At 43.2% G+C, this 20977-nt stretch overlaps 1 protein-coding gene across 1 annotated transcript in view; it reads left to right on the forward strand.

Annotated features, from left to right (window-relative positions):
• TRMT2B (tRNA methyltransferase 2 homolog B) overlaps nt 1–20977 on the forward strand; it is a 194352-nt gene that overhangs the window by 20120 nt on the left and 153255 nt on the right. The window contains exon 2 of the mRNA XM_069213328.1: nt 6852–7054. Coding sequence (XP_069069429.1) covers nt 6855–7054 — 200 coding nt within the window. The 5' untranslated portion in view covers nt 6852–6854. The remainder of the gene's footprint in view (nt 1–6851; nt 7055–20977) is intronic.

Genomic DNA, 20977 nt, shown 5'->3' on the forward strand with positions numbered 1-20977 from the left:
AAGCCAGTGGTAAGACAGGTGGGCATCCAAAGGCCCCCCTCATTCCACTTCCAGTGGTGGGGGTGCCCTTTGAAAGAGTGGGTGTGGACATAGTTGGTCCACTAGAACCTCCCACAGCCTCAGGAAATATGTATATCCTGGTAGTAGTGGATCATGCTACCAGGTATCCTGAAGCTATTCCCCTTAGGTCGACTACTGCCCCTGCAGTAGCCAAGGCCCTCATTGGTATCTTTACCAGAGTGGGTTTCCCTAAGGAGGTGGTGTCTGACAGAGGTACCAACTTCATGTCAGCATACCTAAAGCACATGTGGAATGAGTGTGGAGTGACTTATAAATTCACTACACCTTACCATCCACAAACTAATGGCTTAGTTGAGAGATTCAACAAGACATTAAAGGGCATGATCATGGGGCTCCCAGAAAAACTCAAAAGGAGATGGGATGTCCTCCTGCCATGTCTGCTTTTCGCTTACAGGGAGGTACCACAGAAGGGAGTAGGGTTCTCACCCTTTGAACTTCTGTTTGGTCATCCTGTAAGGGGACCACTTGCCCTTGTTAAAGAAGGCTGGGAGAGACCTCTCCATGAGCCTAAACAGGACATAGTGGACTATGTACTTGGCCTTCGCTCTAGAATGGCAGAGTACATGGAAAAGGCAACCAAAAACCTTGAGGCCAGCCAACAACTCCAGAAGTTTTGGTATGACCAAAAGGCTGCACTGGTTGAGTTCCAACCAGGGCAGAAAGTCTGGGTTCTGGAGCCTGTGGCTCCCAGGGCACTCCAGGACAAATGGAGTGGCCCTTACCCAGTACTAGAAAGGAAGAGTCAGGTCACCTACCTGGTGGACCTGGGCACAAGCAGGAGCCCCAAGAGGGTGATCCATGTAAACCGCCTTAAGCTCTTCCACGACAGGGCTGATGTCAATCTGTTGATGGTAACAGATGAGGATCAGGAGGCAGAGAGTGAACCTCTCCCTGATCTTCTGTCATCAGACCCAAAAGATGGCACAGTAGATGGAGTGATCTACTCAGACACCCTCTCTGGCCAACAGCAAGCTGATTGTAGGAGAGTCCTACAACAGTTTCCTGAACTCTTCTCCTTAACCCCTGGTCAGACACACCTGTGTACCCATGATGTGGACACAGGAGACAGCATGCCTGTCAAGAACAAAATCTTCAGACAGTCTGACCATGTTAAGGAAAGCATCAAGGTGGAAGTCCACAAGATGCTGGAATTGGGAGTGATTGAGCGCTCTGACAGCCCCTGGGCTAGCCCAGTGGTCTTAGTCCCCAAACCTCACACCAAAGATGGAAAGAAAGAGATGAGGTTTTGTGTGGACTACAGAGGGCTCAATTCTGTCACCAAGACAGATGCCCATCCAATTCCAAGAGCTGATGAGCTCATTGATAAATTAGGTGCTGCCAAATTTCTAAGTACCTTTGACTTGACAGCAGGGTACTGGCAAATAAAAATGGCACCTGGAGCAAAAGAAAAGACAGCATTCTCCACACCTGATGGGCATTATCAGTTTACTGTTATGCCCTTTGGTTTAAAGAATGCCCCTGCCACCTTCCAAAGGTTGGTGAATCAAGTCCTTGCTGGCTTGGAGTCCTTTAGCACAGCTTATCTTGATGATATTGCTGTCTTTAGCTCCACCTGGCAGGATCACCTGGTCCACCTGAGGAAGGTTTTGAAGGCTCTGCAATCTGCAGGCCTCTCTATCAAGGCATCCAAATGCCAGATAGGGCAGGGAACTGTGGTTTACTTGGGCCACCTTGTAGGTGGAGGCCAAGTTCAGCCACTCCAACCCAAGATCCAGACTATTCTGGACTGGGTAGCTCCAAAAACCCAGACTCAAGTCAGGGCATTCCTTGGCTTGACTGGGTATTACAGGAGGTTTGTGAAGGGATATGGATCCATTGTGACAGCCCTCACTGAACTAACCTCCAAGAAAATGCCCAAGAAAGTGAACTGGACTGTGGAATGCCAACAGGCCTTTGACACCCTGAAACAAGCCATGTGCTCAGCACCAGTTCTCAAAGCTCCAGATTATTCTAAGCAGTTCATTGTGCAGACTGATGCCTCTGAACATGGGATAGGGGCAGTTTTGTCCCAAACAAATGATGATGGCCTTGACCAGCCTGTTGCTTTCATTAGCAGGAGGTTACTCCCCAGGGAGCAGCGTTGGAGTGCCATTGAGAGGGAGGCCTTTGCTGTGGTTTGGTCCCTGAAGAAGCTGAGACCATACCTCTTTGGGACTCACTTCCTAGTTCAAACCGACCACAGACCTCTCAAATGGCTGATGCAAATGAAAGGTGAAAATCCTAAACTGTTGAGGTGGTCCATCTCCCTACAGGGAATGGACTTTATAGTGGAACACAGACCTGGGACTGCCCATGCCAATGCAGATGGCCTTTCCAGGTTCTTCCACTTAGAAAATGAAGACTCTCTTGGGAAAGGTTAGTCTCATCCTCTTTCGTTTGGGGGGGGGTTGTGTAAGGAAATGCCTCCTTGGCATGGTTGCCCCCTGACTTTTTGCCTTTGCTGATGCTATGTTTACAATTGAAAGTGTGCTGAGGCCTGCTAACCAGGCCCCAGCACCAGTGTTCTTTCCCTAACCTGTACTTTTGTATCCACAATTGGCAGACCCTGGCATCCAGATAAGTCCCTTGTAACTGGTACTTCTAGTACCAAGGGCCCTGATGCCAAGGAAGGTCTCTAAGGGCTGCAGCATGTCTTATGCCACCCTGGAGACCTCTCACTCAGCACAGACACACTGCTTGCCAGCTTGTGTGTGCTAGTGAGGACAAAACGAGTAAGTCGACATGGCACTCCCCTCAGGGTGCCATGCCAGCCTCTCACTGCCTATGCAGTATAGGTAAGCCACCCCTCTAGCAGGCCTTACAGCCCTAAGGCAGGGTGCACTATACCATAGGTGAGGGTACCAGTGCATGAGCATGGTACCCCTACAGTGTCTAAACAAAACCTTAGACATTGTAAGTGCAGGGTAGCCATAAGAGTATATGGTCTGGGAGTCTGTCAAACACGAACTCCACAGCACCATAATGGCTACTCTGAAAACTGGGAAGTTTGGTATCAAACTTCTCAGCACAATAAATGCACACTGATGCCAGTGTACATTTTATTGTAAAATACACCCCAGAGGGCACCTTAGAGGTGCCCCCTGAAACTTAACCGACTATCTGTGTAGGCTGACTAGTTTTAGCAGCCTGCCACAAACCGAGACATGTTGCTGGCCCCATGGGGAGAGTGCCTTTGTCACTCTGAGGCCAGTAACAAAGCCTGCACTGGGTGGAGATGCTAACACCTCCCCCAGGCAGGAATTGTCACACCTGGCGGTGAGCCTCAAAGGCTCACCTCCTTTGTGCCAACCCAGCAGGACACTCCAGCTAGTGGAGTTGCCCGCCCCCTCCGGCCAGGCCCCACTTTTGGCGGCAAGGCCGGAGAAAATAATGAGAAAAACAAGGAGGAGTCACTGGCCAGTCAGGACAGCCCCTAAGGTGTCCTGAGCTGAAGTGACTCTAACTTTTAGAAATCCTCCATCTTGCAGATGGAGGATTCCCCCAATAGGGTTAGGATTGTGACCCCCTCCCCTTGGGAGGAGGCACAAAGAGGGTGTACCCACCCTCAGGGCTAGTAGCCATTGGCTACTAACCCCCCAGACCTAAACACGCCCTTAAATTTAGTATTTAAGGGCTACCCTGAACCCTAGAAAATTAGATTCCTGCAACTACAAGAAGAAGGACTGCCTAGCTGAAAACCCCTGCAGAGGAAGACCAGAAGACGACAACTGCCTTGGCTCCAGAAACTCACCGGCCTGTCTCCTGCCTTCCAAAGATCCTGCTCCAGCGACGCCTTCCGAAGGGACCAGCGACCTCGACATCCTCTGAGGACTGCCCCTGCTTCGAAAAGACAAGAAACTCCCGAGGACAGCGGACCTGCTCCAAGAAAAGCTGCAACTTTGTTTCCAGCAGCTTTTAAAGAACCCTGCAAGCTCCCCGCAAGAAGCGTGAGACTTGCAACACTGCACCCGGCGACCCCGACTCGGCTGGTGGAGATCCGACACCTCAGGAGGGACCCCAGGACTACTCTGATACTGTGAGTACCAAAACCTGTCCCCCCTGAGCCCCCCACAGCGCCGCCTGCAGAGGGAATCCCGAGGCTTCCCCTGACCGCGACTCTTTGAACCTAAAGTCCCGACGCCTGGGAGAGACCCTGCACCCGCAGCCCCCAGGACCTGAAGGACCGGACTTTCACTGGAGAAGTGACCCCCAGGAGTCCCTCTCCCTTGCCCAAGTGGAGGTTTCCCCGAGGAATCCCCCCCTTGCCTGCCTGCAGCGCTGAAGAGATCCCGAGATCTCTCATAGACTAACATTGCGAACCCGACGCCTGTTTCTACACTGCACCCGGCCGCCCCCGCGCCGCTGAGGGTGAAATTTCTGTGTGGGCTTGTGTCCCCCCCGGTGCCCTACAAAACCCCCCTGGTCTGCCCTCCGAAGACGCGGGTACTTACCTGCAAGCAGACCGGAACCGGGGCACCCCCTTCTCTCCATTCTAGCCTATGTGTTTTGGGCACCACTTTGAACTCTGCCCCTGACCGGCCCTGAGCTGCTGGTGTGGTGACTTTGGGGTTGCTCTGAACCCCCAACGGTGGGCTACCTTGGACCAAGAACTAAGCCCTGTAAGTGTCTTACTTACCTGGTTAACCTAACAAATACTTACCTCCCCTAGGAACTGTGAAAATTGCACTAAGTGTCCACTTTTAAAACAGCTATTTATGAATAACTTGAAAAGTATACATGCAATTTTGAGGATTTGAAGTTCCTAAAGTACTTACCTGCAATACCTTTCGAATGAGATATTACATGTAGAATTTGAACCTGTGGTTCTTAAAATAAACTAAGAAAATATATTTTTCTATATAAAAACCTATTGGCTGGATTTGTCTCTGAGTGTGTGTACCTCATTTATTGTCTATGTGTATGTACAACAAATGCTTAACACTACTCCTTGGATAAGCCTACTGCTCGACCACACTACCACAAAATAGAGCATTAGTATTATCTATTTTTACCACTATTTTACCTCTAAGGGGAACCCTTGGACTCTGTGCATGCTATTCCTTACTTTGAAATAGCACATACAGAGCCAACTTCCTACAATGTGTGCTTATTTGCTCATACCAACATAGGTTTCATAAACATGTTTAGGTGTATGCCTTTTTGGTCTACTTCTGTAGACTCTTGTGGATTCCTGGAAGCCGTAAATCTGCACCAATGCAAGGTCATAGATCTATGGGTACACTTTTGTGACTTTCTTTAAGAATGTGGCTCCTGTTTATTTATTTTTACATATTGCCCATAATGTTGCATTGATTCTTCTGTGTGTGTGTGTGTGTGTATGCATGTATTCAAGGGGCATGATAAATAGTCACAAAATGTTAAAAGTACATGTCTTTGTATTGGAATCACTGTCGGTTGCACAAGCTGAGCTAACAGCCATTCCATTTCTCTAGACTTCACAACCTAGTAGTAAAGGCTTTACATTAATGAACCACATATACATATTAGAACATCTTATAGATGTGGATGCATGCCTTACCTTAGCAGCAGGCGATCCTTTTATCCCCACCACCGTTTTGCAGGCTGTAAATTGGAATTCAAAGGTTTTGTGTGATGCAGGGCTTTGTGTCTGTTTGGCAGTGGATAATATAAACATCACAATCTGTTGTGGTGATAACAGATATTGTGTCCTGGATGCTTGCAAAACAATGTATTTTTTATGGATTAAGCCACTTCTCAAAATTAGGTGTTTTAAAGTGGCCATCCATGAGTTCCATGGTATATCAGCTGGACCTACGAATGGGTTTATTCACTACAAGAAAAGAGATGTTACAGGAAATCCTTCTTGGTGTCTGGGAGTCTCTTTCACAACTTCTGACCTTTATTCTTTTGTTTATATTTAGACTCTGTGTCCTTCGTTTCCCAAAGAAATCTATGGAGTAGGTTTGCCTCAGAGACATGCTGGTCGAAGGCATTCAAAAGTTGTTTTAAAGGGCAGGCAGAATAGTTGTCTGAGAAAGCTAGTGTCTCAGTTAAGCACATGGAGTGAAAAACATTGCTCATTGTTTCCTTGCAGGTTTTTTGATGTGTGTGGACTTTTGTAGAGAAAACAGTTATTCATACAGAGATGAGATCTCAGTTTGTTTTAATTTGCCTGCTTATGTGTGCTGCTGATCTTATGATTTTTTAAAATACTAAACTAGCATAGTTAATGTTTTGTACTGTTTATGCAGCTTACTTTAGTTTCAACCCTTTGGGAAAAAATGTGCGGTGTAGGGAGAGGAAGAAGAAGAAAATAAGTGGCTTAGAGAAGGAAAGAGAGTAGAAGCAGCTGTGTCATAGGAATAGGCTACAGAAAGGTAGGATAGGGATGTAAGAGGCTGACCCAAGAATGGGAAGAGGGAGCAGATTTTGCTAAAGGATAATTGTTGTGATTTAACTAAAAGTCGGATCATAAAACTAGAATGTATGGCTTTTAAATACACCCCTGTTTAAAACAAGTCCTCTATTTTTAAAGCTCAGTTATCAACGCTGTTCAGTCTAAGAAGCTGGGAGTACATCATGTGTTATGTGATGGAAATACCTTTGAGACAAGACTTCGGGAGCATTGCATTGGGCTGTGTTGGAAAATGTACATTATCCTTAGAGACCACCATGGCATTAAAGTTGTGTGAATACAACTTCGCTCTGCGTTATTGCCCATGGACAAGCTCCTCGTAGTTGTTATTGTGTCAGTGGAGTAATTTTGTGATGTTTATATGACCTTCTAGACCATGTATTCTCCTGTGTGGATGCGATCGCTGTGCCAACATCTTGGGCACTCACTGGCCAGAAAACGGTTTGTTTCAGGTTTGGCATCAGATGAAGAATTGAGACGTAATGCCACTGTATGTCCACCAGAGCCAAAAAGTAGGAAGAAGAAAAGTCGAAATGTTTCTGCTCTTGAAGGAGAGAATTCTTCATGGGAAGAGAGGTAAGAACGTGCTCTGTATATGGTCGAAGCCTACATACAGTAGTAGGATTAAAAAAGAACACTGTGATTTATTTGGTAACTCTTGATAAAAATTCCCACCCTATCACATTCTAAATTGTGCATTTGCTTGTAGAGTGAGTAGCAGTCTAATGTTGCAACTGGAAAGAGGGAGATGCTTTTTATTTCTCCTATGATAGTTCTATGCTTGGATACCCTCACGGCCTGGATACCCTCACGTTGACAAGTTCACACTCTACAAATCCATGTTACATTACATTACATTACATTACTCTCAAACACTAGCAGACATTTCTTTTCTGCTGTTTTGACTAGCTTCCCTATCTTCTCCATTGTAATACCGCAGTCTGAGTGCGGAAAAGTGTTTCACCTGTGGATCTCGCTTTCTGCCTGAGATTCCTCAGCGGTAGCCTCTTTTAGGGCTCTTCAAAGGTGTTTTGTTAGAGCATAGTTTAAGCTTTTTATCATTCATTTGCTTTTCTGTGGGATCCCTGGTGTACCTTTACAGGAGATGGAGACCCCAGTATGGTAATGTGCCTACATAGCCTCTTACGGGACATATTGTGCCTGAGGAACCTTGAGGATCTGTCCTTGTTATACTGTATATGCATACCTGAATTCTTGTAGGCGTGCTTCCTAAGGGAAAGGTCAGGAGTAGGTGAGTGTTGTTTTCCTCTCCCTTTACAGCTTCACAGCAAAAGGTCCTTCCAGTGTGCTGTACTGTGCAATCTTCCTGTTGTCTGCTCCTACCTCCCTCTGTAACTGCACCCACTCTTCAGTGGTGCTCCTCCCGTAACCCTTACAAAGTAGCCAGAGAACCAGGGTCACATTTCACTGGTGCTACCATTCTCCCTTCATTTACGTCTTCATGTATTTCCTTAGCTAGGTGCACTCAGGTACATCATTATACACTGTCTGTTTTCATCCAGAGCATTGGCAATTCCAGGAGTCGGGTGGCACATCAAAGTGGGGTCTTCATGGGCAGCTGACGATCTAGTGACTATCTTTTTGCTCCATCGCGTAGATGCTGGTTTTGGGTGCCTAGTCTAATAGTAATGAAGCACCGACATGAATTGATGCTCCAATGCAGCCAGCACTATGCAGAATATTCTAAATAAAAGAGAGGTTTTTGCAGGCTACCTTCTGTGGAACTGACCACAGGCCTCCAGAAATCAACTTACCCACTCGCTATGGCGAGTTATATTTGATCAGGTCAAGCTATTTTTAGTACTTACTCGCCCCTTCTGGCGAGTTGACAAAGAACAGGTGTTCTCTTCATTCAGAAAGTGAAGGAGCAATAAAGGCACCTTTAAGTCTTGTTCTTATCTTGTGACATTTGCTCTGTGTTCAGAGACAGAGGTCAAAAGTCAGTTTGTCTTCTTACAATTGATTTTCCTTCTCACAGTGGAGTTCCAGAATTTTGTAAGGGGAACTCTGACCTGCTGTGCAAAGAGTGTGAAATGAAAGGCTGTTGTGTGTTAGGTTTTTCCTAACACACACCATTTAAATAACCAAGTCAACTCTACAATAATTTATTTAAAAATATAAATCTGTAGTTGTGAGAGGCCATTTTTTGTACTTCTATGTGATGAAAAAATATTTTAATAGGATGAAAACAAATCAGAACACTTTACGTGGTGATGTGCAAAGGATGAATATGTTTTCTGAAATCCAGTTTTCACCGATTATTGTTATTTCACTATATAGCTTTATCAGCAAAGCTACAAGTTAGTGGGAAGGTTTTTAGGCATTTCTTGGAAATCTACTGTCTGTAAATTACAATATGCTGCCACATCATGCTTTACTAATATATTTATTAAAAGTGAGTGTTTAAACTGAGAAATACTCCTGCCAGATGGCAATGCTATTAGTAATCTACGAGGCAAGTCATGGATCATGTGTCCCCTATATATGGGCTAGATTATTTTTATACATGGAGCAAACGCTTAGTCTATATAATCAAACAAAATAGTTTATTTATGTACTGCAGAAATGCTGAGCTCACATATTTGAACGTGCACTTATATGTGGGAATGAAGCAAAAGGCAACTATGTAAACTAAAAAATTTGCCTGGGATCACACAATTTGAGGCCCGTTTACGGGTCAAGTACATTGCAGTTAGGTAGAGTAGATTATTCAAGTTACTCGACCTGCAGGTCTAGTAATATTTTTATGATTTTTCGAGGCTTGGACCTTCTCAAGAGTACCAGAAGAGTAGGAAAATTGTGGATAGTGATTTTCAGGAGGGATGTAAGGCTACAACCACATTTCTGTGCTTTTTGAAGCTTGCAGACTCTTTTGACAGAGAGTCCCGGATAGAGTTCATTGCAATAATCCACGCAAGAAAGTGTCATTGTGCATTGACGAATCAGTAGTGATTTTGCAAAATAATTTTCTCAGATGGAATTAAAGGTGATCATATTGTTTTTCATGCTATTAACTTGTCTTATGAAGCAATAGTGAAAGTTTTCAATTTCTAACCTTGCATGGGGAAATCAGACCAGACCCCCGGTGGGGTATTAATCATACAGGAGAAATGAAGTGTCTCCTAATTGTGAAAGCGTGGTCTTTGTTTTTCTCGGCATTGAGGCAAAGTTAGTTTTGGTTTATTCATCGCTGTGTCTGTGAGAGACAATTGTAGATAATCTTTAATTACCCAGATCCTTAAACCATTCTGGGTACTCCGGCATAATATTGTAACCATTGTAGTGTTGTCAAAGGAAGTGTCTAGTTGTTGAATAAGAGCTGAGCCAATGATGGCCATTAAGGCATGCTATAGTCCACTCCAGTCTTCCCAGAGAGGAAATTACTGCCCTTCAGCTGCTAAGTAAAATTTTATAAAAATGACTTACCGTATTGTTAACAATGCCCTCATTTCCACAGGAAAACTTGGAATTGTTCAGTTGGAAGTGTCGATCTACTAAGAGACATTTTGAGGCATGGGCAAAGTAGGCAATTGCCCAGGGCACCCACCTTCCAAAAGGGCCCCTGCAAAAGTGGTCTTTCTGTCATGTCTATTGCTTTACTTCAACCACTTTAACTGCCTATACCTACCTCTCAACTTCTATCTCTACTCAGTATTTTTCTACGGATGTTTGGGAAGACATTTATTTTGTTTTGTGTGCCTCGAGTACAAATCAATATTGTCTGGCATCTTGTGAGCTTGAATTAGCAGAAAATGTGTTATAAAAGTCAACATTGTCCGAAAGAGGACCCCAAAATATGTCTTGCCCAATCCCCCAAAAATCCTTAAAACGGCACTGAATCTACTGTGTTGCAAGCTATAGGTTATGGATGATCATGGCACAGTCTGGAGTTTGAAGAGTAGCTGTTCCCTAATGTTCACTGAGTGGTCTGCAGCCAGTGTGGCAGTCGCTCAGGATGTTGCATGTTTCAAGGTGGGATGAAAATTATGAGTTGATAACTGTTTCAAGAATTTTTGTAGTTGTTTGTAATCCATATATGCGTCTAGAGTTAACCGGGATGTGTGGACTGGAGTTTTGCATTTTTAGGGTGAGCCTGCGTGAGCCATGCGCTCTTGCTTGCAAGACACTAAAAGGTTTTTTTTACCATTCGTTGGCTTGAGTGACACACTTCTTTGCAGCCTCCTGATTGGCCAGTGCAGGGCAGACATCACTTACATTCCTTTCAGTGTAGCAGGGACCAACCACAGATTGACATAACTTAATTAGTGTGTGTCCGCTGCTCATGCTGTGATTGAGGTAATATTTCTATTTCACTCACCCACTCCTCCTGCCCCTGTCCGCTACTTTCTCCATCCTTCCCTCATCCCCAGCGCTTTGACTTTGCCAATGCTTGTGTATAACATTGCAGCCGAACTAGACGATGTAACTGTTCTCTCTGCCCACCCACTGCTGAAAAACATGCTTTTCTTTCTCACTCCTGCCTTTCATGCCTCTGCTCTTTCACGCTTTTCTCTCATTGCTCCCTCCCCCGTTGCTGTCTCTTGCTCAGAAATCCTGTTGGATTGTTTTGGGGTCTTTGTTTTGACATTTTGTGGTTTGAGGACAATACTACTCTATGGTCTGCCTGGGCTTTTGTGGAGATAGCTTGTAGTTCAATCAGTCACTTGTGGCCAAGCAACATAAGAGCTCCTACTTTAAAATAATACTTTGAGTCAATACCGATTGTGAGTTGTGGGTAATAGTTTTGCTCATGCAGCCGACATATCACGCCGGAATCTGCTCAGTGAAACCCAGCTGTTGTGTTACCAAACCAGGGGCACTTGGCATTCCGGTAGGCTGCGCCACATGTGCTTTGGTAGGGGAGGTTGCAGAGCGCAATAAAGCTCTAGACCAGGGGTCTCTAATGTTTTCTGTACTAAGAGGTACTTAAGCTCAATGAAAATCATCCCAAGCTACTAATATTATTAGTATGGTAATAGTGACCCCATCAAGGTGGCCACCACATGCAGATTACCAACATTGGTCACTTTATGGGGTCATGAAGGGTTATGAGTCATAACGTCAAAAAGGCTTTGTAAATTTGGAATGCCTCTACCTGGGTACTATGAAACAGCCACAGGTGCAATGTCCCTTGTACCAAGATAATATGACTAATAAGCCTCCTCTAATTATGCCTGATTTATCACTCTAATATTAGCTTTAAATATATTTTGGAAGTTCATCTATTTTTCTCCAGCATCCGAGTTCTGAAAATGCACACATTTTCATCTTGTTTACGCACTTTTCAATTTGGAATAAATACATTAATTCAACCAATCAAAAGCTTCTAATTTAGAAGGCTGTGATGTACACCCAAGAGATACTTATAGGTAGCTGGAGAGCTACCCGTTGGAGAAGCCTGCTCTAGACAATAGTTACTTTTTCTGACCTGCGGTAGGAAGTCCCTGGACCTATTTATTAATATCATCACGCACATGATGGTCAGAATCACAATGGTGATGTGAGGAGGGGTCTACTACGAATCTCCCTTCTCTCTGTTTGCTAGTGTGGGCTCACCGGTCTCAAAACATAACACCAGCCATTGTGGATTTTTATTTTTCATTTGACTAACCCTGAAAAACGGGGCCAGTGCAGATTTATAATTTGAAGGAATAATGTGCCCATGAAACATCTTCCACTAAATGCTTCCCCTACACAATTATTGGCCGTCTTGGACCCACTTTCTTAATCTGTAGGACTAAACCGAAAATAAAAAGTAAGAGAGGGTCGTGGAAATAGTGAGACCATGTCTGCATGTTTTCTGCATACTCCACTTTCTCTCTTTGTCTACTTGCAGACATCCCCCCTCCACCCTCCTCCAACCATCACCCCGCCTCCCTTACATAGTTCTGTTTATGATGCGAGCTGAGAACCCGGAGTAGCACTCTACAGCTGTGTAAACTTAAGGTATGCCTGTGACACTGACCATGAGGGATGCAAACTGCAACTCAAAGACCCATGAAGGTTTAAAGTAAGTAAACATCCTAGTTAATAAACCAAACACTTGTGCCCCTCAGCCGCAGACTCTTCTAAACGTCATTTAGTTAAATAATCCCTCAACAAGACAACGCATTTCTTTGGAACCCGAATTGCCCCAGATTTTACTTTCTCCTCTTTCCCCTGTTCTCTCTCCACACTTAACTCTTCTCCTTCACAGGGAGTCTCTTATATTACTATGCAAACCAGGGGCCCCTCGCTCTCCTCCTTGGCAGGCACTCTTGGTCTTCACTGTTCACTTCCCCGTGGGGCAGCACCAACAACAAGGAAGCCTGTTTTATTGCACTGCTACAGTGTGCCTGAGTTCTTCAAGCACAATACTCATCTGCGTCCCCCTTTCAGGCTTCCATTACATAATAATCGTACAGCACTGCTGGTGGATGTTGAACATTAAGAGGGAGATTTGGTGCCACATGAGGAGAGTTTTTGTTGTCTCAGTGGCATGCAAAAAAAGAAACATACATTGGGAAAGCAGTAGGTCGCACCTGTGAGAACTATTGGTATTGGCAATGTTTAGTAGCCATACTGTACAGCAGCGTGAATGCTTTACAATACAGCAAAGACTCATTTTATAAAGTGCTACGATACTGCTAGGGCTAATTCACCTTTTTTAATTAAAAAAGCGCATTAGTGGTGGATGCATTAGAGTCCTTTACTACTACTTCTTATTTATATCTATTTTGCACAGCAGCCATTTTATTTTACAGCATAGCTACACATCACTGCCACAGTGAGCAATGCCTGTACTGTACACATGAACAAAAGGCAATGGCAGAGCCAATAGTTTCAAAGATGACACCTGTTGGCTCTGCGAATGCTTGTGTAGCAGTGGTGTGATCCACAGAAATTATATTTATATTATAAAATATAATCTCTGTGGATCTGCACTTGGCAGTTGTTGACAAATTTAGTACTGACTGGTATGGAATAAGTAAGAGGTGCCTTTTATTTTAAGCCCACTGAGACTTCAAATCCAACTCATCTAGACTAGGCTGAAGACCGCCATCTTTCTTGGGCACAAGAAAGTAGTGGGAGTAACAACCATGTCCTACATCTGGCATGGGCATCCTCTCGACAGCCCCTTTTGCCAAAAGGGCTTGCACTTCCTGCTGCAAAATGGAGAGATGGTGTTCTGTCAGTCACTGTGTGGACAGTGGAAGGTGCAGCAAAGTTGAGAGTAAGGGATAGAGTATCCCACTTGCGAACAATTCGTAGCACCCCCGTCTGAACTGATCGCTTGCCAGCCTTGTGAGAATCAGTGGATTTTGCCTCCTGCCAGGTGGCTGTGTCCGTGTAAGCAGTGGCACAATCCCATAGGACAGTCAGGCAATACCCGATGGGCTGGTCTGACAGATCAGTGTGTGGGCCTTATTTTTCTTAGCAGTTTAAGGACTGTTTTATGGCCAGATGGGCCATTTTTGACCCTTGATTTCCCTGAGTTTACCAGTTTTTTAACTATATGCTTCGCTAATGTGGGCCACTTTTATTTTGATGCCCGGGCCTTTTTTTGTCCTGGTCCGACCCTGCCTGTAATGGCTGCTTAAGAGTTTTGGCAGGTGTGCCCACGGGGAGTGGTGAGTGGTACGCTGGGCTGCAGGGATGGGTGGGTACCACTGTCTCTACAGCAAAACTGCTGGGTTCACTGTGGGGGTTGGACAGGTTGGGAGTAAGGGATGCATCTTACAAAGCTACAAAAGGAAAAGTGGAACCTTTGGGGTTGGCAAGGTGGGCACAAAGGCCCAGAGAGCGAGCGATAGCCCTTCTCTCCTTAAAGCTCGAGAGAGGAATCAGCTTTGTCCCCAAACAGGTGAGTCCCATCAAAGAGCGTGTCCATCACTAAGGACTGGACATCGCCGGAGAACCCAGTCAAACTCTGCCACGCATGGCAGCGAATGGCATTGCTGGTGCCCATGGCCTGCTTGATGGAATTAGTGGTGTCCAAGCCATAACGGAACATGAACATGGGAGCATCATGACCATCTTGAATTGCCTGAGATAACATAGGGTGAAGGTCTTCGGGCACAACAGGATGCACTTGTGTCACTGAATCCCAAAGGGTGTGTGAGTAGTATTTGAACAAACAACAGACATTAACAAATCAGAGGGCCAAGCTGGTAGAAACATTTCCTACTTGCTTAGATTGCCTATCTGGGAGAGTGGTAGGAAATGTGTTTGTATTAAAGCGGCTGGTGGAAGTTTTCACCACTAGGCTTTTCAGCAAGAGATGTGCAAAAGAAAAGCTGGGTTGCTGAGGGTAGGGCAATAGCGCCTGCAATTTGCTATTGGCTGAGCTCTCAGAGCAAGGTTTGACCCAAGCCCACAATATGGAATCTGTCAGCGTCTTCTTAAAGGTAAGAAGGATCTCAGAAGATGTTCCTGCTTTTTGGAAGACATCCGTCAGAACATTAGTGTTAACCCTCAAGATGGGGAGTTGGAGGTCAAGAACTTTCGCCGCCCTATGCATTACCATGGTGTAGGAAGCAGATTCCTCTGTTGCTGGTCCATGTGGAGAAAAAAGGGAGGTATCAAAGTCACTGGCCTCCTGAAAGCACTCACACCAGTTGTCATCTATCTTGGCAGGGCTGAGAAAATGTATCACTCCATTCACAGTCATTATTCCCATCAGTCTCAAAAAGGGAATGCAAAGAGTGTCAACCAACCTTTAGTAATACAAGTGAAAGAAGCTGCACCTTCAGTGGTATGGGGTGCAACGTCGGTCGAGGTTGGAGGATCGTTGAGTCAGCATCAGAGATGACAATCAAGACCACTTGTTCAGGTGGCAAAGTCGGCATTATCTTGCTCAGGCTGGGGTGGGTCATGGAGCAAGACAAGTGCCAAGGGTCGAGCTTGTGCCGAGGGTGAACCCACTAGAGGCAACTCAGGTGGAAGGCCTCTCTGCTCCTTGGGGCTAGAAGGCGCACCAGAGGAAGTCTGCAGAGATCCATAGAGCCAAAGTGTAGCTGCGCTGAAATCTTCGTTCTGACGAAGCATGGCTGAAGGCCCCAGAAACTCAGGTTGTGCTGGAACCAGCTACAGAATCGGCTCTGAAGTCGGACGACTTTAGGAGTGAAATTGAGAAACGTGGCTGTCTCTCCCACATCCCCCGCGCATGCTCAGGCAAAAGAGTGTGGGACAAGGGAGCAGAATCCCATTTTGATTTCTTGTGTTTCTTGCACTTACCAGAGAACTTAGAGTGCAACAACAAACAACCTCTGGAGTGGGACTGAGTCTTAGACGCGGATCAGAACTTGGAAAGGTCCTGGGGCAGAGTCTTCTTATGCATGACAATGTAAGGTTTTGCTCCACATTCCCTGATGGCCTTTGGGTTCATTGATGCTTAGTGGCCTCTGGCCTTGGAGTTGTGCCTCGACCTCTGGCACCACGGGCACAGCTCATTGGGATCTTCTACAGACATTTGTTTGCAATAGTCCCTTCAAGGCTTGTTGTTTTAGTTGGTGACACCCCTTAAACACTCTTAGACATTTTGAGGTAATATATTGAGGTTAGTGTCTTACAGAGACAAGAGTGAGCTCCTGCTCTGCGCCTGGTCCCGCTAAAACAAAGGAGATGATGTCAGTGCGCAGCTGTAGCACCTTTGTAGATCCCACAATTCATTTCCAGAGCAGAACAGTGCATAGCCGCAAGGCCCCACCTTACGATGCACAGAGGTACTGCTGAAATGTTTCTGGACCCAGACTGACGCCTGGGGAATATTCAGAAGGTGAGGAATATGTGGCTAGAAGTATCTATCAGATTTTAGAACAAAGGGTAAGTAGAACTTCCATACCCCATGTTCAAATCCCTGAGTATAATGCTCTTAGAACTCACAAGTGCCAAATGTAAACCTACAAAAACAGGCTGGAACATAAATTCATACTTAGAGGGTGGGGATTCAGGCTACTCCAAATTTATTTTATACACTTGTGGATAATATTGGGGTTACTGAATAACATTTTAAACTTTTATATCAAATTAAATGTGACAAGAATTAAACAGGACCGTGCATTTAAGTATTCAAAACACACACATTTTAAAAAGACTGTTGAATGAGAAGTTTGAGGTCTCATCCTAAAATTTGCCTGCAAGTGTAACCTACATTTACGTCAACATAATACATGTTAAAGAATGCATATAATTTCTGGTTAATCAAGAACATGCAGAAAACATCATTGGTGCCTGATCATTGTTTCATTAAAAGAATGCACCAGTCTCCTTTTTTTAGGACATGGCAGTTCTGCAGTAGAGTCACCTATTTCAGGAAGTCAAGGAGAGCCATTCCAATACTCCAGCTCAATGGCACAGTTGATTTAGTCTCATATTCCTACCAGAAGTCAGCACAGATGAAGTTAAAAAAAAAAAAAGACTAAAACTCAATTGAAAGTTGAATGCTTTGTTACACAGTCATGCCAACCCTGGAACTTTTCTTTATCACCAAATGTTCTACATCCATGAGAACACATTTTGTAGGGTGTAGTTTACCTTTCTTTTAGAGTGAGTGGATCAGGAGGCGTGTTGCACGTTGCTTGCCTAGTGTGCAACACAAGGAGGACTTATAGATGACAGGGAGGTTTCCTCCCTTCTTATGTGCAAGGTTCATATGACGTTATGTTATAGCCTATGGTAAGAAGGACGTCTTGGATATGCTACACACACAGACACACACACACACAGGTAAAGGGTAAGCTCTTATTAAAATGAATTATCAATTGAATACTCATAATGAAATGTATGGGATCTGTTATTACAATTATAACCTTGCAAAATGAAAAATGTAGATTACGGTTAGTATAATAAATACTTATTAAAGTGCTTACATTTATTTATATAGAAGATTAAATTCAAATAAGTATCAAATATATTTAGAAGTTAGGGTTAGTTTTTATATAATACATAAATAAAAGGCACAAAAAAGAAAGATGCTACAATAAAAAACACTAAAAATAAAAAGATTTGCGGTAGAATGTAGGCTAGGGAATGTGTTTATTGTAATGAGGGTTAATAATGTAGTAAAGTACATATTAAAATTATCAGGATAATGTAGCCGCAGAAGATGTACCAATGGGTCAAAATAACAGTGACAATATTGTTGCATACTGCCTTATGTGATACTAATGAGACCAGAAGGCACCAGGAATATTCATTTGAAGTGCAAAACAAACCTTTCCAGCACAGGGTCTGTGAATTCTGGAGTGTTATCACCAAGGTTCTAGTGCAGACATTTATCAATGATAACACCACTGGGAGGAAGCAAACAGTGACATCGGGTGGGAAATCTGAAACGAGATACAGAGAAACTACGTTAGTGGGTATCCAATGACTAGCTTATTGTAACCATGCCTTAAAAAAGAATATGCAGTACCTGAGGTGTGCTCAAGATATACACAGTGAAATCTGAGAGCAGAACTTAGGTTCAAAATCAAAGTAGACAGTAATACTGAAACTAATCAGTAGCAGGACTTTATGCCAGGACACCCCCTTTTCACTTGTTAATTAATTTGCAGAGTTCCCATAAATGTGAATATGTTAACATCCATTGCAAGGTCCGAACAACTGTTTAATTCACTTGCAAATGTATTGCTGCCAGGGAAGGAACTGTTATAGGTGCCAGAAAAAGAGTGCCAGAGGAGCAACCAAATGTAAAAGTGAAACTATTCCTAACTAGACTAAACATCGACAGTACCTTCATCATATTGATAATGTTCCACAAAAGAAAACCTAGGATGGCTGGAATATTTAGTCTTGTATTTAAAAAATATTCCATAGGAGTGAGAATAAATACCAGGCCAGCAAACTCAAATAAGATTGACTAGCAACCATAATTTTCTCTTTGCTCCATTTCACTTTCTGTTTTTCTTCCTGATTGTCACCACCTGTCAATGAGAAGTTGAGAACTGGCACTAATGTGATGATGGGCATCATATTTTCAACTTTTGCTGTCTTAATACTATATTACCAGCTACCAATGCCACTGGAATACCCAGAGTACACATGGAAAAGAGGACAACAGTGACACCATTCACAGAGTTTATCAGTGATGAGACTTCCATTGTGAATGTCTACTGACAAAGAGTACTGCTAATGCTTGGCCGTTCGTCTGTTAAGCGTGCACAGCTGCACATCCTTGTCAGTTTCTTACAGAGCAATAGCATTGCTTCGATTCCATAAGTAGGCAAGCACCCCTGACTATTGATATAGGAAACCAAGCTTTTACAACTGGAACCTGGAGGGAATTTGGTATTGTGTGTGGTGGTTTATTTTACTTTTGACTAGAATTTAGAAGGTTGCAACAAGGTCAGAATACAAAGATGATTATCATTTTGTTCAGAGTGGAAAAAAAGCTAAAACGATTGTCCCGCCTTATTCTTTGGAGATGTATTTTAATGTTATCAGAAGTCTTTTCTTTATGCTGCCCTGGTCTTTGTACTTCTGCCCTCACATCATAACTATTTATTGATAGCTGTGGATACCTGAACCCAACAATGCTATTAAACTTGTCAATACTCTGTATATTTTTATCATATATATAGAAAAGATTTTGTGTTCTATTTCATCAGACACTGATAATTAATGACAAGGGAAGGTTCTGACTATAAAAGATTCAAGACAAGCTAAAGTAAAACTAATAATGAAACGTATTTTGTAATCTCTTACTTACCTGTCTCAGAGCAGCATTTGTTTTTGTGAATCATAGCTTCATATTAATTGAATGAATTCAAAATATGCATAACGTTTGTATTGGAGTCCTTGATTCTTCTATTTTTGGACTAACTTGATTGAGAAATCAAAGTAGTTGAATATACCCTGGAAACAATGAGATTTTAGATTAACGTTGATATATGTGAAAGTAAAGTGTAATTGAAGTATTAAACTGAGTTGCTGAAATAAGCAACCAGTTGTTTTTACTGACTGTTGTAAGTTGATGTACCTTTGTGTTAATACAACTGAAATGAAACTAAATTACACAATAGGCAATTTAACCTTTTAAAATTGTGTATAATGATGATGTGAGGAGTTTGGGGGATCAGAATCGGGGGGAGTGTTTTTCATTTGTTTATTCTTTATAAATTATGAAAGCACAGTCGCATATAGAACAAAGTATATTAGATCCTGTAGACCATTCACTTATAATAGGAATGCCTATTTAGAATCCATGTACTGACGAATGGTTTGTATAATGGACGTGTACTGTGTTGTCCACATTTAAATGATATGAACCCTACCGTGCTCAATAACTTACAATAGAGTATGGTTAAAAAATGGAGATGTGAGGAATGAGAAATGCCGCCCTATTATGACATTTTAATTCTGTTAGACTTCAAACTACATTGTATCAAAGCAAATGTGATTATTTATTTTTGTTGGGACTTTATTAATTAGTTGTGGAGTTTGAAACTAATAAGGTGGGCTAGCTTCCATAATGAAAGTAACAGTGATTGCCATGTTTTCCAAATCTAGCAGTTTTTTCCTACATGTCCTTTGACAATCCTGCATCTTGTGCACAAAACATTTTTTGCCTAAGAACCTTGACAAGATCAACTCTTGATGTAATGTGATGAAGGAATTATGTATAGCACCATTCAACAATATGATCATAATACGCAGTCATATGATAATACTTGACTTCATGCACATACAGAGATGTATTGAAGATCTTTCTGGTGTGTTATTTAAGTGGTCCTGGTGGTCCTACTTAAACATTACCACTCTCTCAAATTCAATAACGTGGGGTTGCTGTTTTAACTTCTCAGACTAAACACATAGTAACAAGTACCTGTTCTGCAGGAGATCATCTCCTTAAGCGCCTTTCCAGTGAAGTATAGAACAGGGGATCAGTCAAGTGAAGTTTGTAGACGCCGCTATAGAATGCTGCAGCCTTTCTTTGTAGAGATGCCACACTATATGGCTCCAAAATTGTACATGGACAATAATGTAGAGATGGTTATAACGGGCATAAACTACCAACTGCATCTGCCTGGATCCAGCCATTTGTTATGCAGATTAGTTTTTGGTAACCATTTTTGGTAACCTTTCAGGTCAGTATGTTGTTCTCCACTCAGTGCATTGGCCAGACTGATACTGAGCAAGTCTAAATGAACCTATGTTATTGCTGAAATACATTCTACACCTATAAACATTTGCATGGAATCCTATTATAAAGCAAAGCTACAAGGCACATTGCTGTCTGTATGAAAAAGCTGTAAAAGAAGTAATACCCCCCCCTCTGCGTAAACTGAGCTTTCAGTATACATCAAGACTACATACTAATTATGCAACAAAGGTGTCTTTGTATATCTTTCCCAGGTCTTTGCTAACTTTCTCTGTTACTCCATGAGTAATGAGCAGCTATTGCTCTCTCCTAAAATGGCTTAAAGTCATCCTATTCAATGTTGCATAACTTGGAATAGATAAGACAGTCTCTGATAGTTCATTGAAGAAGCTGAC

This window comes from Pleurodeles waltl, chromosome 2_1 (genome assembly GCF_031143425.1).
Source record: "Pleurodeles waltl isolate 20211129_DDA chromosome 2_1, aPleWal1.hap1.20221129, whole genome shotgun sequence".
Classification (NCBI taxonomy): Eukaryota; Metazoa; Chordata; class Amphibia; order Caudata; family Salamandridae; genus Pleurodeles; species Pleurodeles waltl.